General features: G+C 37.7%; 1 protein-coding gene across 1 annotated transcript in view; it reads left to right on the forward strand.

Moving 5' to 3' along the window:
* Positions 1 to 18242, forward strand: part of LOC306870909 (zinc finger ZZ-type and EF-hand domain-containing protein 1-like) — a 38287-nt gene that overhangs the window by 12480 nt on the left and 7565 nt on the right. The window contains exons 25-52 of the mRNA XM_079418491.1: positions 226 to 368; positions 459 to 702; positions 1452 to 1531; positions 1615 to 1705; positions 1794 to 2301; positions 4454 to 4618; positions 4908 to 5027; positions 5187 to 5348; positions 5690 to 5819; positions 6301 to 6439; positions 6623 to 6788; positions 7080 to 7342; positions 7472 to 7641; positions 7761 to 7899; positions 8103 to 8275; positions 8774 to 9054; positions 9486 to 9660; positions 9796 to 9928; positions 10872 to 11104; positions 11894 to 12211; positions 12404 to 12504; positions 13059 to 13194; positions 13278 to 13637; positions 13854 to 13997; positions 14087 to 14255; positions 14865 to 14963; positions 16971 to 17136; positions 17726 to 17876. Of these exons, the coding sequence (XP_079274617.1) occupies positions 226 to 368; positions 459 to 702; positions 1452 to 1531; positions 1615 to 1705; positions 1794 to 2301; positions 4454 to 4618; positions 4908 to 5027; positions 5187 to 5348; positions 5690 to 5819; positions 6301 to 6439; positions 6623 to 6788; positions 7080 to 7342; positions 7472 to 7641; positions 7761 to 7899; positions 8103 to 8275; positions 8774 to 9054; positions 9486 to 9660; positions 9796 to 9928; positions 10872 to 11104; positions 11894 to 12211; positions 12404 to 12504; positions 13059 to 13194; positions 13278 to 13637; positions 13854 to 13997; positions 14087 to 14255; positions 14865 to 14963; positions 16971 to 17136; positions 17726 to 17876 (5159 nt within the window). The remainder of the gene's footprint in view (positions 1 to 225; positions 369 to 458; positions 703 to 1451; positions 1532 to 1614; positions 1706 to 1793; positions 2302 to 4453; positions 4619 to 4907; positions 5028 to 5186; positions 5349 to 5689; positions 5820 to 6300; positions 6440 to 6622; positions 6789 to 7079; positions 7343 to 7471; positions 7642 to 7760; positions 7900 to 8102; positions 8276 to 8773; positions 9055 to 9485; positions 9661 to 9795; positions 9929 to 10871; positions 11105 to 11893; positions 12212 to 12403; positions 12505 to 13058; positions 13195 to 13277; positions 13638 to 13853; positions 13998 to 14086; positions 14256 to 14864; positions 14964 to 16970; positions 17137 to 17725; positions 17877 to 18242) is intronic.

Here is an 18242-nt window from a genome sequence, read left to right on the forward strand (position 1 = left end):
TGTATTTAATTTATAAATGTGCGTGAGCACATAAATGTGTTCTCCTTCAAATAAACAAAAAAAGGTTGTAGAAAAGAAAAAAAAAGGTTGTAGGAAAAAAATAGTGAATGTATAGACCGACATTGACCATAAATATCACAATATAAATTGCAGTTAGTTGAAAAAGTGTGAAAATACACTGGCTTGCGATGATGTTTTTGTGTTATGTTTGCCTTCCTCTTGAAGAGATCCGTGGAATAAAAGAGTTGCCTGCTGGCTTGATGAACCATGTCCTGTCCTGTCCTCTATGGAAGCCTATGTTCAGACATGGTTTGAGTGGACTTCCTGGAGAAAAAAAGTTAGCCCTGGCCTGCCCAGACACCGATCAGGTGAGAGTACTTGTATTATGACTTTGTGTGCGTTTCAGTCCAAATAAAATCTAATCGTGTTTGTGCATTTTGTGCTATTTTGTTCTGCAGGAAGAGCCAGCTTCTTTGGGAGATGAATTGGTGGAATTCCTTAAGGACTTTGCCTCCTGGGATCCTTTACAGGATACTTCTGATGGCAGGACGGAGTTAATGAGGGCCCTTTTAATGACGTGCAAGAAGCAACCAGTCAGGAATGAGATTGCTGCAGGCTCAAAAGTGGACCAGGCTGTGAATGCCATCTGGGCGGCCATGGTGTATCACACACCAGCACTTCACCACAGTCTTAGGAGCTTTGGTAATTAAAGACATTTTAAGAGTTTCATACAGGTTCAAGAGAACAAACATTAAAGAGAAATGTTGCAGACACATTAATTGTTGGATTTCAAATAAGAAGGAATGCACTTATATGATAATTATTTATATTTTGAAGCCTATGACAAGCTTTCTTTTTTAAGTTCAGTTATTAAAAACAAAATTACAAATTAATTTATTATTTATTAACGTGTGTGTGTGTGTGTGTATGTATATATATACACACACACACAAACATATATATATATATATATAAACATACATATATATAAACATACATGCATCTCTCTCTCTCTCTCTCTCTATATATATATATATATATATATATATATACACACACACACACACACACACATACATGCATGTCTATACACACACACACACATATATACACACACACATATATATATACACGTGTGTGTGTGTATATATATATATGTACAATAGAACAGAAAAAAACAGTATTTCGTTGATGACAATGACAAACAGTGCAGAATCTTATATTTCTTGTTGATTTTACTTCATAATACTTCATATTGATTCATAATGTGAAGATCCTAAAACTCCAGGGCCATGTTAAACCATCAAAACCTTGATCCCTTGGTACAGGCAGTATTGGATCTGTTTCTGTAAGATGTGTGTATGAACAGGACAGTTTGTCGGTCGTACATGTCAATCCCAGTCCCAGTGTCCTTTTGATCATGTTTCCTTTTCTTATCTCCTCTGCATTAGTTGCTAAAAACGGCCAGAGCAGTCTCAGCGAGGACCTTCTGCAGGTCTACTCCCTCGCCGATGGCATCAGAACATGGATGGTTAGTATAGCTTATAATTTTTGGTTTTAAAATAACATATTATTCCTTTTTATTTACTTCTCCCTTTTGATCCGTTTTGGTAGTTGGAAATGAAACAGCGCTACCTTATGGGTAAAATAAATGGAGTAGAAGAAAAAAAAGACGGACAGAATGAGGTTACAATGGAGTCACTTGGTAAATATTGATGCTATAAATATGCCTTTGATGCACAGTTTCTTAAACTAATTCTTCTGCATTCTCATCTTTTTCACTCTCTTAACAGCTGAAATTTGCATCAATAGAAGTTTGTTCCTCTTCCGATTCCGCCCAAGTGGAGGAACCTCTGCACTTCTGGAACAAGAGTCTTCCAGACCAGAAGATGGCGCTTGTGCTGCTCCTCTTCTTCTATCTGTTTCCACCTCAGAGGGAGACTTCCAGCCCAGCCCCTCTGTTCCCTCCATCTCCCAGACTCCTGAGGGAGCAGAAGCAGCGACGCCCCCAGGGGCCAGTCAGCGTGACCAGACATTCTCCGCACCAGTGGATGCTGGACCTTCCAGCAGCATCAGTTCTCAGGGTGCTACGGGCTCCTCAGAAAGTCTTCAGTCTCAAACAGGAGAGCCTCTGTCCCCGGTAGTCTTCCCACGTAAAGCACCTTTCAGTCGGGGCCGCTTGAGGCTCCTTTCCTTACGATCTATGGAGGAGCCTCGCATGGTACCACCTGTTAAAGAGCGCTTCCCCATCCTCAAACACATCCTCAGCTTTATGAAGGACATGGTCATTAATGAGAGCAGGTATGTTCACCTCATGATATGAATGGCTAGATGTGTGATGCTATGATTCAACAGATTTTGATGCATAAGCTTAAAGGGATAGTTCACCCTCATGTTGTTCCAGACCTTTATAAATTTCTTTATTCTAGTTTTTTGGCTTTTATAACATCTGGCAAAGGGACTACCATTGAAAACTAGCCTTTGGGCTAATTTGGGTACATTTACATTCATGAATGTTGATTAAACTGTCCCTTTTTGTGGAATAAATAAATAAATGGAAAAATTCTGCTGAACACAAAAGAAGATATTTTGAAGAATGATGGTAACCAAACCACTGCTAGTCCTCCTTGACTTCCATAGTGTTTTTTCCCCTTACTATGGAAGTCAGAGGGGACCAGCAACTGTTTGGTTACCAGCAATATCTTTTTATGTTACACAGAAGAAAGAACCTCATACAGGTTTGGAACAACACGAGGGTGAGTAAATGATGACAGAATTTTCATTTTTGGGTGGACTGTCCCTTTAAAGCTATAGTTCAGTTTACTCTCGTTCATGTTATTCTAAACACTGTTACACAAAAGTAGATACTGTGGTTTTTTTTAAGCTAAGGCTGTATTTATTTAACCCTTGTGCATCAATAAAAAAAAGTTACACTTAGGTCCATAGTGGACAAAAATGTCCATGTCAAAAAAACGGTCATAAAAATTGGAAGCTTGGGAGCACAGACTTAAGTTTGGTCTCATTTTAAAGAAGACCCATGGCAGATTATTGTTGAAGTAAAAAAAGTTTAAAAAGTGAAACAAAAAAAAGTTATAGAGGTTTAAGTTTATGAAAATGATTTATGAACAATATTTTGTTATTTTATGAATATTTTATATATGAAACATGTTGAACTCGAAACCTGCTAGAAAATCAAAGCCATAAATCTAAACAAGTTGTGTTCCAAATTTGAGGTTGATATCTCAAAAAATGAGCTTTCAGTAAAATTTAGTTTGGGCGTAGTACCAAATTTTCCCCATTAGATGCCAGCAAAACTCTGCTGCTGCACACAGTGCTTGGATTTGTGATTTGCAGTAGAGTTTCTCTCTCTCAATTTTTACAAGAACACACAAGTACACACATGCAATTTTTTGTTATGACACACATACAAACTACACTCTTGACATCTATACCAACACACCCACACAATTATAGCTGCATTATTTATCCAATTGGCTCTATAATATGCAGAAGCAGAAAACAGGAATAAAGCAAATATTTGCTTTATAGACCCTTTATAGACCAAACCTGAAAAAAATGGCACCATCTGGTAAAAATTAAATTTTTGAAGCCTTGCCAACAGAATGAAAGCCTATTAACAAAAATTGCATCATTTTACAGTTAAACGGCACTGCGATTAAAAATAGCAGTTTTAATGGTTTTCAATGGGGACATTTATGTCCTTAAGGTCCTGAGTGTGAGTATTTTTTGTACGGAGGGTAAAATTTATTTTTTTTGAAGGAAATGAGGGTGAAATATTAAATTCCAATAAAAATAAACGCCTGAGCCAAAATTTATGCAGTTGGCATTAACACAGGCACACTGAAACAACACTGAAATGGACAAACATGTTCATAAGGTCGCACAAAGGTTGATCAAAAAACAGTAAAAATAGTAATATTACAATTTAAAATAGTTGTTTTGTATTTGAATATATTTTAAAATGTAATTTATTCCTTGGATGGCAAATCTGAATTTTCAGCAGCCATTACATCAGTCTTCAGTGTCACATGACCCTTAAGATTTAATTTGGTGCTTTAATTTTTTTTTTTATTATTATCTTTATTGAAGGCGGTTGTGCTGGCTAATAGTATTAATTTCATTTTAGAAAAATATCTCAGTGACCCCAAACCTTTGACTAGGGTGTATGTTTTTACATTTAATATATGTATATAATCTGAGTCAAAAGATGATTATTTAGCATTTGGACAATATTACAAATTTGCTTATTTGATGAGTGACTTAGTGCTGAATCTTAAATATTTCTTATTTTGTTTTGTAAAAACAAAAGAAAAAAAACTTCAGTTTATTTCTAGGTTTATTTGTTTATTTCCAGATTTTAATGTGCACTTGCACATATATGGTTATTTGTCTCAGACCAGCGATAATGAAGTGTATTTCTGTGTGTGTTCAGTGTTCTTCATACTCTGGCTCTGAAGAAGGCCCAGGCTCTGAGTGTGTGTGAGGTGCTAGAGCTCGTCCAGCAGTGTATACTCACCCTGGGGAAACCGCACCTTTTCCAGGCACCCTGTATTTTGTTTCTCCAGGAACTCTTGGCGTGTCAGAAAGATTTCACCAAGTATGTTATCTAAAACAATGGTTCCCGAACCTGTCCTGGGGACCCCCAACCACTGCACATTTTGTATGTCTCCCTCATAGGCCACACTCAATTCAAGCCTTGCAGACTCTACTAATGAGCTGAAGAGTTGAACCAGGTGTGTTAAACGAGGGAGGCATACAAATTATGCAGTGGTTGGGAGTCCCCAGGAGAGGTTTGAGAGCCACTGATATAATTTAATGTCATTTTTGATGCATCTGACTACTGTCCTAATATCATTATTTTAACTCGACCTGTCTTTCTTTCTCAGTTACTTTTCTCAGTTGGTGGGCAGCGGGCAGGAGATGAGGGAGCTGGTCAGACACTCGTATCATCTGCTGGTTCTCATGCTAGTAGAGGCTGTGCAGAGCTTCAATGCACTCAATGAGAAGTGGGTTCTCTCTGTGATGTTTTTAAATATTGAATGTGAATCGTGAAATCATTGTGTGCTTTAGAAGTTAGTAATAATAGATATGCTACACAAGGATTACCAATGCATTCTGTATGTCCTTTATGTCTTATGTCCGTTGTGTGTTCTGTATGTCCTTAGGGCCCTGCTGCCTGCCCTGTCATGTGTGCAGACATGTCTGCTGCATTTGCTGGATATGAGCTGGGAAGCAGAAGATTTGTCGCTGTTTCTGGACATCAAACTGCCTGATCTTTTGCTCAACATGTCCCAAGAAAACATCAGTGTGCATGATATTGCCATCAGGTATGATACATGAAGTGTATAACTGTCTTGTTTTTTTGAGTAACTCATGTGGTCCAATATAAATGTAAGGAAAGGTCTGATGTAGGTTCTAGAAAAGGTTCTATTGTAAATGTGAAATATACAGATTTCAGTATGAAAGGGATCATTATCATTTGACTTCTAATGTAAAGTTGTTAAAGACATCTTGAAGGCACATTTGGTGAGCTTCATTGTTGTGATTCATGTCATATTGACACTCTTAATCTACACTTAATTCTGATCTCACAAACTAAGCTTAAAAGTATCCAGTGTTTTGTTTGACTTCTCATCTGTCATTTTCTCTATGTGAAATGATGCTGTAGCCAGTGGACGGAGGAGGATGAGATCGCTGACTATGAGAGGAACACTGAATGGATGGATGAGTGTTTGGATGGCATGTTTGAGAAATGGTTTGACAAGATCAGCCAGGCCTCAGTGGAGGACAAGAGAAAGGTACAGATATCAAATCAAATAAATGCTTTCCTGAGAAACAAAACCGTTGCTCACAAAAGGCTAATTACAATTTCTTTGGATAATGGAGACAGTTAAATAAGAAGACAGTTGAATTAACACAAAAACTATCCTTTGGGTGGAGTTATAGCATTATTATGCATGTAATGTTTATTGAATGTTTTCTGCAAACCTTTTTACGTCATGATTCAGTGTTTAATCTGTGCAAACACAAGCAAATGTCAGTACATATCAATGCCTAATCATAAGACAGTCACTTTTTTCAGGTAGAACAAATATTGGATTTGCTTAGTCTTTTTTTAGTCAGGCTAGTTTAACTGTGAACAGTATCTTTTGCTCTCTGCAAAAGCATAGACAGATTTTACGTATTCACACAAGTTACTGCAAACAGCCCTCAAAATAATGTTATTTGCAAAGACCCCCATATGAAACTAAACATATTGTGTACTTTTGATCTATGCAGATGCACATGTTCATTGCACGCTACTGCGACCTGCTGAATGTGGAGATTTCATGTGACGGCTGCGAACGAATCGCACCGTGGCATCGCTACCGGTGCCTGCAGTGTACAGATATGGACCTGTGCAAGACCTGCTTCCTCAGTGAGTCACACCATCACAGTCAGCAGTGGCTTACACTATAATGAAGGAAAAACTAAATGTTAATCAAACATTATTTCCCTTTTTTTATTGCATTCACATTAATAATTTATTGCTGCAGCATATTTCTCGCACACTTGATAATTTGGAGTGCTTGTATTGAACAGCTCTGTTCTCCTGCTTCAGGTGGTGCTAAACCAGAAGGCCATGAGGATGACCATGAGATGGTGAATATGGAGTATGCCTGTGACCACTGCCAGGGCCTTATCGTGGGCAGCAGGATTAACTGTAATGTCTGTGAAGACTTCGATCTCTGCTTTGGCTGTTATAATGCCAAAAAATACCCAGACAGGTAAGACACGAGAGAAGATCACTAAAGGCAATTAAACAATGAACATGAAAATATAAAATATTTGCAAACAATTTTTCATACCAAAACGAATCCACGTCAAGTCAAAAACAAAATTTTTATCACTTTGACAAGAAAAATGCAAATTTAAAAATGCAAATCTTTCTCTTCTATACATATATATATATGTATAGAAGAGAAACGTGACAAAACTATTTATTATAATTATTATATTTTAATTTATTATTGTTATTATTATAATTATTATTAATAATTTTTTTCCTCTCCCTCCAGCCATCTGCCCACCCACCGTATCACAGTGTACCCTATGGTCACCATTCGCATCAGTGACCGCCACAGACTCATTCAGCCCTATATACATAACTACTCCTGGCTTCTTTTTGCTGCACTCGCCCTGTTCACATCCGAGCTGATCAGCGAGAGAGTGCAGGATGGAGAGCCTTTGAATGATGTCATCCTTGGTTACGCTAGGGCACTCCAGACCCACTGCTCTGACATCATCAATGATTGCCTGCTGAAGGGACAGACTGGGAAAGGTAATCAATATATCTGAATGCACAATATATAGAATTCTCTATTAAGAATTAAGCTGTGTGTGTGTTAATTAGAAATGGAAGTCTTGGTTGATGGGTCTGTATAATCAGGGTTGCTGTTGTTTCCTGTAGGTTTGCGAGCCTCTGCCCTGCTGTCACTGCTTTCTTCAAACAAATCAGCCACAGAGAGTGAACTGTGTCCTGTGACGGCCGGTTCTTTTCAGGACATCAGCAGCACAGACACCTCCTCACTTCCCAGCAGCACTACAGCGCAAAGCTCCCCACCGCTACCTACAGACAGAGTCAGTACTTTACTGAAGCTTTTGGCCTTTTTATTTGTCAAGTCTGTGACTAAAATCCCCAGGTTATAGCTAACTTTTTTTTTTAAACAAGTCCTCTTGTTTTTATTCCTCTTCACAAGAAACCACAAAAGCAGGAGCCAGATACAGAAGGGGGTGAGAAGAGGAGGAATCTTGTCTCTCAGGATATGTCAGACTCATCCAGTGCAAGTCAGACACCCTCTGTGTCTAGTGAAGACACACTGTCCCCTGGAGTCAGAGGTGAGCCTGTCTCTTAAGTACCCTTCAATAATCAAGGAGATCTATAATATTTTTATGTAGTCAAAGTTATTTGTTGCTTTTGAATGTCTCATGAGATTTTATTGAAGACAACAGGACATAAAAGGTGTAAATGGGGACAAAAACGGCAAAGTACAGATGTTAAAATGTATTTTATACTTTTTTTTTTCTTTTTTTTACCTCAGTTTCAGAGTCAAGTGGAGACACTGTCACATCTCCTACCTCAGAGAACATGGACGCATATAAGGACCAGGAGGAAAAGAAAGCCCGGGGGCCGTTACAGGAACATGTGTTTGCCGAATGCTCCAGAGAGAGAATTCTGGGATTGTTGGCAGCTATGTTGCCTGCAACCAAACAGGTAACAACAAAGATTCCAGTTTAATTTGTAGTGCAGGGACCTGTTTCATAAAACAAGTTTACCAAATAAGTCAGTCTAACTGAAATAAACCTGGCTTATTTGGTAAACTTGTTTTATGAAACGGCCCCCAGGGTTACCAGGTTTTCACAACAAAACCCACCCAATTGCTATTTCTAAACTAGCCTAAAACTAGCCCAATGGCATGTTTTTTGGTGAGGTTCCCCTGGTAAAATTTGCATTGTAGGGGTTAATATCAAGTTATTTGGGGCGCTTCAACCCGCAGACATGGAAAAACAACCCGCAGCAGCAGTGTTAAAGTAGCCCAATTCTGTGGGAAAACCGCAGACTTGGCAACGCTGTCGTAGTGGTAGGCTTTTGGTTTCAGAAAATGTTTAATTTGTAACCTGAAATGAAGCCAGTTCAACTACCTATTTTTTGTCTCATGTTCACATCCAAGAAACACAGAATATGCTAATATAGACATTTAATCCTCCACAGGGCAGCTCACTGCCTTTGTCCAGCCTGAGTCCCATCTTGCCACTGCTGTTCAGAGTGGTCATCTCGAACGCCGGCTGTCTGAATGAAACATACCACCTGACACTAGGCCTTCTGGGACAGCTTCTGTTAAGAATCTCTCCTGTGGAGGCTGATGCAGCTGTTGCAGAGGCACTGACAGACAAATTTGAGTTGCTTACCCTCGGGGATGGAGCAGCGCTTGATGTTCCTGGCTGGAAGACCACTCAATTGCTCTTCAGTCTGGGAGCCGTGTGTCTAGACAGGTAGTGTGATTGGATTTGTAACATATGGTTAAACATAATATGTTTTAGAGGCTACTACTACAAATACGTTAACGTTCAGCAGTGTGGGATACATTTATTTATTTAATTTTAAAGAAATTAATACTTTTATTTGACAAGGAGGAATTTTTCAGTAAAGACATTTATAATTTATAGTTACGATTTAAGAAATGAATCATGTCTTCCACAGAAACATTGATGTTTCTGGACCATATTAAAATGATTATTTTTTTGTAGATCATATGACACTGAAGACCTCAAATTTTTAATGTGGTAGGGACAGTCAAACATTTAGCTGAACTTTACCTTTACAGCTTTAGCTTTGTTGGACGTTTTTGAATTTTTAATGAACAAATTTTCAGTTTTTTCACAAAACGGAGAGTCTTTGACCATCATCTGTGTTATTACAACAGTCGTATCGGTCTGGATTGGGCATGCTCTGTGGCAGACATCTTGCGAAACCTGAACATTTCTTCTCAGTGGTGTGGTGTTGTGGCAGCTTTCACTGATCACTGCATCCAGCAGTTACCACAGCAACTCAAGAGAACCAACCTCTTCACTTTGCTGGTGCTTGTGGGATTCCCTGAGGTATGAACAAACATGTTACATGTGCATGCTCTAACACATAATATAGGCCTGTATGAAGTTATGACATGCCATCTGTAGTCAAGACTCATCTGAGCCATTATGACATTTTGAAAGAGCTGTGTGTCTGTTCATTAGGTGCTGTGTATGGGGACTCAGGCTGTCTTCATCGATAATGCCAACGAACAACACAACGTGATTCTGCTCAAACACTTCACTGAGAAGAACAGAGCTGCTGTGGTGGATGTCAAGACTCGTAAGAGGAGAACAGGTGCGAGAAGATCTGTCAACGGGTTCTTTACACTGCTCACACTCATCTCTCAATTGTTCTCAGCTGTACAAATACCACTGCTGGCAGCCCTGAGCTGCATTAGTCAAGATTCAAGATTTTTATTCGTCACACACACAATTATACAGAGTATAACCAGCAGTGAAATGTAGGTCAGGTCCGCTCCAAGGACAGTGCAATTATATAGTATACAAATATTAAGAAAAAGAAAAGTAGAAAAAATAAAATAAAAGATAAAAATATAAATGTGCAGGTCAGTATGTTGTTGACTTGTTGTACAGGGTATTTAAATAGCAGCGATATGAGGTACAAAAAATTATGAATAGCTTATTGATATAGTGATATTTACATGGAGTCAAGTGATGTTATGAGACAGAGTTAAAGTTTAGGAGCCTGATGGCCTGGGGGAAGAAGCTCCTCCTAAGTCTCTCAGTTTTTGCCATCTTTCTAAAGTCACAGACTGTCATTGACATTTAAACCCACCTTCATTTGCAAAGGGTGTGTTGGCTTTGCTTACCTTGTTGCCCAGGTTTAACAGATGGTTTTTGTATGAAGGTACCTCTTAAGTAAACTTCTAAAGCTTTAAAGAGCAAACATTTCATAACCACTATGCTTATTTCTCAATAGTAAAAAATCATATGCTTAAAAAATAATATTGTAAGTATTTGTTTTGATCAAGCTGGCTTTTAAATTATAGTTCTTTCAGTCAACCACCAAAAATATGTAGAATTAATGGTTATGAGTATCCCTTCACTACTACCTTCAGAAATTAAACTGATGAGGACATTTCAGTAGACGGGATGATATTAAATTGGGACTTCCTAGCCTCATTTAGTGGCTGCTTTGAGGAAACACCCACGGTCACTCAAATAGTAAAACAAAAAAAGTGCATTAATGCATCTCTATTTTCTACTTTTTTTCTCAGTGAAAGACTACCAGTTAGTCCAGGCACATGAGAGCAGCAGAAGGAATGATGCAGAGTCCCACGAGGGGCAAGCTGTGTCCCCGACCTCCGCCCACCTGAGCCGCTACCTGAAGAACTTCACCTCCATTGTGAGTCACCTACTGCAGGTCGGGGTGGAGAGCAGTGCCCAAGATGCTGTGGAGGCCACCTGGGTGCTCTCTCTCGCTCTTAAAGGACTCTACAACACTCTCAAGGTATTCACCTCACACCTGCCCTTGAACAGTTTGGCTTTGAAGTTCATAGTTTAAAGTCATAGAACCAAATGATATAAGGACCACAAAAAGTGTAATTGTGTGTGTGTGTGTGTGTGTATATATATATGTGTTTTAAGGACACATTGTATATACATGTATATCTCATATTTCATATATCATATATTTTTATATTTTAAAAAAATATATTTATCTGACATATCATATATATTTCATATACATATGTATGTACATACACACACACACACACTTCCGTCCAAAAGTTTGGGGTCAATAAGAGCGAGGTCACATTAAATTGATTGATTAAACTTCTCTGGTCATCAAAGAATCCTAAAAACAGTGCATTACGGTTTCCACAAAAATATTAAGCAGCAGTTTTAAACATTGATAATATGTTTCTTGAGCAAAACCAGCATATTAGAATTATTTATAAATATTAAGCTATGTGACATCCTGAATAAATACATACATACAGACATGAATACAAATGTATATACATTATAGTTTATAATGATTTTGAAGGTGCATAGTTGTGTGTGTACATATATTTATTTTTTTTATTTTTTGTGATGTGTTGCTTAAAGTATGTTGTACTATCTTGCTTTGAAATGAATGCTTAGTTTTGATATTTTATGATATATTTATCTAATGCAATTAAATGTTTAGATGTTTTAATTAAGACTTTAGTTTCCAAATATGTTTTGGGGCCATTACACATATTCTCATCTTGAACAAGTAATGATTGTGTTGATTTTCCTCTATTTCTTGCAGAAGCATGGGGTGGATCAAGCCCAAGAGGCCATCCAGAGCTCTGGCCTGATGCAGCTCCTGGTCCGTAAGTGCAGCAAGGGTACAGGCTTCAGCAAGATGTGGCTTTTGCGAGACCTAGAGATCCTCTCCATCATGCTTTATTCCTCCAAGCGAGAGATCCACTCCATGGCAGAGGACGCAGACACCGAGACGGATGGAGAGAAGGAGAGAGAGAAAGAGCATGACTCCGATCACTCCAGCTGCTGCGCTGATGATGCCGATCCAAACAGACCGGATCCACTGGAAGGACTGGATGAAGAGACAAAGATCTGTTTCCAGGTCAGGCTTCAAACACATCTACTGTCAGTCGTGGGCCTTTTTCTGCTCTCTTGAATGATCGGATTGATTGAGAGCTTCTCAGCATTTAGGAACTGGAGATGGAAAGGGGGCAGATAATTTTCAGTACTGAAATATAGGGACGACTATGTAGAGGAACATCTATTAAAGCTCTCATGTTTGTCTTACTGTTAGATTACCCATGATGCTCTTAATGCCCCACTGCACATCTTGAGAGCCATGTATGAGCTCCAGATGAAGAGAACAGATTCTTTCTTCCTTGAGGTGCAGAAGAGGTGAGTTTCATTTTGAATTATCATTTCACTTTCATAGTCAAGGTTTAGAATTTATTTCTAGGAATGAACAAGCATATGTTGCCTCATTCCGCATCAGTGACTTTTAGTTCAATGACCATTCTGTTTATTAAAAGAAAATAGTATTTAGTATATAAATATATGATAATGTAATATCATTATACACTATTAATATTGATTGCTTTGTGATTTATTCTTATGTTCCTCTATTGTAAATTACTTTGGATAAGAAAGCTTAATGCTTAATGATAATCTGCTTAATGCATGTAATTTGAAAATTATTATTATTCAGTTTCATAATAATAATAATATAAAGTAATAATTCACTACACATTTCATATTTTTTGAAAATCTTAAGCATCATCAATTTTAATTGATCCTTCTTAATATCTGCAAAGAGCTAAAGAGCTTGCATTCTGTGTAAACTTATGAACATAATTGCAGCTAAATCTTGTGTACTTCCTAACTGTATAAAATTAATTCAAAGACTTTATTTCAAATAATTATTTTTTTTCCCCTAACGTATCATATCCCAGGTTTGATGGTGACGCTATAAAAACCGATGAGACTATTCGTACACTGGCACAGAAGTGGCAACCATCTAAAAGACCTCGTTCTGAGGAAAGAAGTACCAAGGCTGTAGATACTGATATTATCATTGTGCCCTGTGTGGTAAGACTAAGTTTAAAATTAAACGCATTCCATTTTGTAATCTACAGTTACCGTTAATTCGCTCTATTTTCTTTGCCACTTAGTCCAAACCCACACGGTGTGATCGAGCCACAGAAGAAACAAATGTCGTCACGCAGAAACTCATCACCAACACAGAGAGCGACCTCCAGCTGAGTTATGCCAAACAGCGGCGCACCAAAAGCTCAGCACTGCTGCATAAAGAACTGGATGCTCGCAGTAACAAAGCAGTGCGACAGTACCTTTTCAAAGTGAATGAAGCCATTGCTATTCTGTATGCACGTCACGTGTTGGCGACGCTGCTGGCCGACTGGCCCTCTGTCACTCCCATCAGAGAGGAAGACCTGGAGCTGAGCGGAGCTTCTCACATGGCCTACATACTGGACATGCTCATGCAGCTAGAGGAGAGACCCATGTGGGAGAAGGTGAGAAGGGGATTTATAGTCAGGATTTAAAATGAGCTTTTGCCAAACCAGCTGGGAGCATTTACAGGCCAGAATTATTTCATTCTGGCCATGAAATATTTTTCAAATACAATATTAAATTTTTATGTACCGTGGAATAAATATTTAATTAGTACATAAATTAAGACCTCAGATTGTTGGTGTACATATAATTCTTCGTCACATGTTGGATCTCAGATCTTGCAGAAGGTTCTGAGGGGCTGCAGCCAGAGCATGCTGGGTAATCTGTCACTGACAGCATGTCAGTTTATGGAGGAGCCAGGAATGGCTGTGCAGGTCCATGAATCCAAGCACCCCTATGACAACAACACTAACTTTGAGGTATGAATTGTATTTTCCTTCACTTCAAATTGCTGGATCACAGTTGTATTTTCCTGGTCCATTCAATGTCATTGTTTGCGTTGTCTCAGGATAAGGTGCACGTCCCTGGAGCCATCTTCCTGTCTGTGAAGTTTGACTCTCGCTGTCACACAGAGGAGGGATGTGATGAGCTCCTTATGGCCAGCAGCAGTGATGTCCTGCAGGACCTGCACACTTTCAGTGGTTCTCACCAGAAATGGACCGACTTTGAGATTCCAGGTAAGAATTTGAGAAAGTGGCATGTTTGAATAATATTTGTTTATAAATAAATCATAAAGGACTGGTGTTTGCTTTGTTTGTTTAAAATGCAGGAAATGTTGACGGGAAATCAGTTATTAAATCCAGTATTTCCAAAATTAAATGCTTGACTTTTTTTGTACTACAGTAAAAGCAAATGATTTAAGTATCATCTTTAAAATGTTGACTTTGTATTGATTGAAAGCATGTTGTTTTTAACCCATTATTATAAATCTGAAGGAGAACATTTACAGCCAAATTCAAATGCAATAATATAGCATATTATTATAAACAATAATAAAAAATATTGTTCTAAAGCAGTGTTATTGTATAAAACATATTGAATAAAGATCATACAAACCTTCATAAACACACTTTTCTCTCGCTGCCCCCTGGCAGTCCTTTTGTGGCCCACCTCTGGTTTAAGTGAAATGTATTTGTCTCTTGAATTTTATGGCCAGTTTAGAAATCCAGGTCAATCTGAAGGTTTGACAAATTTTTCCACACGTTCAAATATTTGCTGATGTACATACATTTTCACTTTGAGATTAATAATGAATTGTTGTTTTTTTTTCCCTCTTTCTCCTCTAGGGGACACTCTCTACTACAGGTTTATATCAGATATGAGTAACACAGAATGGGGCTACAAGTTCACTGTGACTGGCGGCCATCGAGGGCGCTTCCAGACTGGTACACAATTTGCACTCATTTAATTATTTAATGTCTCTTTTGGTGTCTATCACTAATGTCCTCTAGCCACTGTCTAATTGTGCTCTAGAATCATGCCCTCTAACGAGCCATCAAACAGAAATGTCCATTTCATTTAGAGACCATCACAGTAATACCATCATTTCACATGAGACTCCCATTCCTACAGTCTTTTATGGTTGTAATGTTGGTGTCCCACTATCTGGTTTTCAGTCTTAAGCTTCATTTACACAGCTGTTTGAGAATCAGAGGGGGTCTGTGAGCATGGCCGTGTCTCTCAGCGTGTGGGAGCGTTAACAGCTACAGAAACTCAACTTCCTGCTGAGTCGATGGCCCTGCCGACCCTACAGTCATACCTAACACGTTTAAAATTAATTAAGGCAGTTTATTGGGTGGGCTCTCGTGGTTTTGGCAATGATCAGTGAGCTAAGGCAAAGCCATAAGTCATAAATGCTGACTGTAAAATTATGATGATTGTATGTCTACATGTATTAAAAATAAAACACTACAAACTAAAATCATTTTAAATGCTGAGTTTAGGCACCTCAACATTACTATATTGTACAGTATAAAATGTTAAAACTTAAAACTATTAAAAATCATTTTCAGTAATTGTAATAAAGCCAAAATAAAAAAAAAGTAAAAAAAAAAAAAGAGAAAGTACTTACTTTAACTAAAACAATAATGCATTATATATATATATATATATATATATATATATATATATATATATATATATATATATATATATATATATATATATATGTGTATATATATATAAATAAATAAAAATAGAAAGTACTTTAGCTGAAACAAATATGCATTAAAGTTAAACAGAAATATAAAAAATGAATCCAGTATAATTGACAATAGTACATAAGAAATTGAACTTAAAATGAAAATTAAACTAACTAAATTAAAATGAAAACTGGAAATAAAAAGTTAATTCAAAATATTTATAACACAATAAAAAATATAAACTGTACTAAAATAACACTAAGATGACATTTAGCAGCATATTAAGTTATTAGTGTGCATCAGTGTTATTTTAATATCATTGATATATTATTATAGTTTTTGTTAGTATTTTGAATTAGTTTTTTGAATTTTCTGTTTTAGTTTTAGTAATTTTGTTGTTTAGTTTTATCATTTTGATTAGGTTTTTTTTTATATGTATACAGCTTTTATTAAGTTTTAGAACTAGAGAAATGTTACTTTGGAAATTTGCTGAAATTAAGTTTTTATTATATATTATAGTTTATTTCAGTGTCTGTTTATATCAATGTTTATTATATTTTATGTAACTGATTTTTAATGATTTTAGTTGTAGTTAACAGTTATAACCCTAAATGTCAAAATAAGCATGAATAAGTACATCGACTGATACTGATAAATAAAAAATAATAATAATAACTTACTGATATATTTCTCTACTGTAAAGTTTATCCATTACAGAATTCTCATCCACAACCCAGTTGCTCTGATTAGGCCATTCACACACAAGAATTGTATAACACCATTTCTCATGCGAGACGAGTGCACTGGTCAAAAATGTCTGTCTAGCGCTTGTTTATGTAGGAAAAGCAACGGAAAAGCAGCGAAGTAGATTACTAAAACTCATTCAGTGTAGATGGGCACTTAGTCTGTAAACTTCTGAACGTACTGTACGATTGATCATGTCTGTCAGTACTGGGTGACGAGTAACTCTTTTCCTGTGTCTCGTCTATCTTTAATCAAAGAATTCTTAGACGTGCACCTTCTGCTCTGTTTCTGATGTTATTATTCTGTAATGGAATATGAAATTGGTTTCTCAGCCAAGGAAGCAGTGCCTCATTTATGGGGTCTGCCAACTCATTTGCTGTTTCACAGATAAGGCTTAAGAGGGTAAACAAGAGACAGAAGCAGCCCCACATGTGAATTTATATTCTTCTTGCTTTTATATTCTTTTTCAGTTTGCAAGTTGGCTAATAAATTCACTTTTATGCACAGGTTTTGAGATCCTGAAGCAGATGCTGGCAGATGAGCAGGCGTTGACTCACCTCCCGCTGGCTGACATTTGGGAGTGGCAGGTGGGCGTGGCCTGTCGGCAAACAGGAAACCAGCGGTTGAAAGCCATTCACCTGCTGCTGCGGCTCCTGCAGTGTCCGTCTCAGTGGTGTGTCCCTTCTTACCTTTCTGAAACAGCATTTATTAAACCCAACAAAAGATAGTCAATTCATCCTGCAGTGCTGCCGCCCTATTATTCTAAAGAGCCTTTCAGAACTTGGTCTTTTAGGTCAGTTCTGCTCTCTGTGGATGGCAGGTGCAACTTGGCCCAGTTTAACAAGCCTCAAGATCTTTCTTCCGCTCTGCAACTTTTTCCTCAGAAGCACTTCTTGAAAGGTTTATATTAACTTCTACTCGTGTATTGGCGAGCATTCAGATTTACACAGCATTTGCATAACGCATCTGACAGTGGCTTGCTGCCTTGATTGTTCCCATGGCAACAAGGTCACATGTCAGGGTGATTTGCATGATTTCCATGGTGTTTGGACACAGTTACATCATCAGCAGCAGACAGAGCGTGTATGAGAGATTTATAGACATGGACCTGTGGTGTCAGGTTGAGAAATCGCCCACCTGCCCACCGCAAGGGAAACATTAACCGGGCGAATGAGCTATCCATATAGTTCGAATATGAGTAATGATAAAGCCATTTAGAGTGCAATGAACTCACGTTTTGATTGTTGTGTGTGTTAATACAGGGGTTGTGACCTTACACTTCTGCGGCCGCTGTGGCAGCTCTTCACTACTATGGAGAGCGGTTTGATTCAGGACCCCACCAGCATCACGGTCCTCCTTCCTCTCCATCGCGCTCTCACTGAGCTCTTCTTCATCGCTGAAGCCAAGGCCATGGTGAGTGACCATCTTCCTCCTTTCTTTAGCATCTCTTTTAAGAACATTCGTGAGAAAACAAAGCATAAAGAATAACAGCAGGAGATCAGTAGGTAGAGTAAATAATTAATTTCTTTAAACTACTGCTCAAAAATATATGCTCAGGAAGATTGATGTTAATACTTTTATTCAGCAAGGACACATTAAATTGATCAAAAGTGACAAATTTCTATTTTAAATAAATACTGTTGTTTTGAACTTTCTATTGATCAAAGAAGCCTAAAAAGGATCATGGTTTTCACAAAGACATTAAGCAGCACAACCGTTTTCAGCATTGATAATAATAAGAAATGTTCCTTGAGTACCATATCAGCATATTAGAATGAT

The sequence above is a fragment of the Barbus barbus genome, assembly GCF_936440315.1.
Source record: "Barbus barbus genome assembly, chromosome: 6".
In the NCBI taxonomy this organism is placed as follows: domain Eukaryota; kingdom Metazoa; phylum Chordata; class Actinopteri; order Cypriniformes; family Cyprinidae; genus Barbus; species Barbus barbus.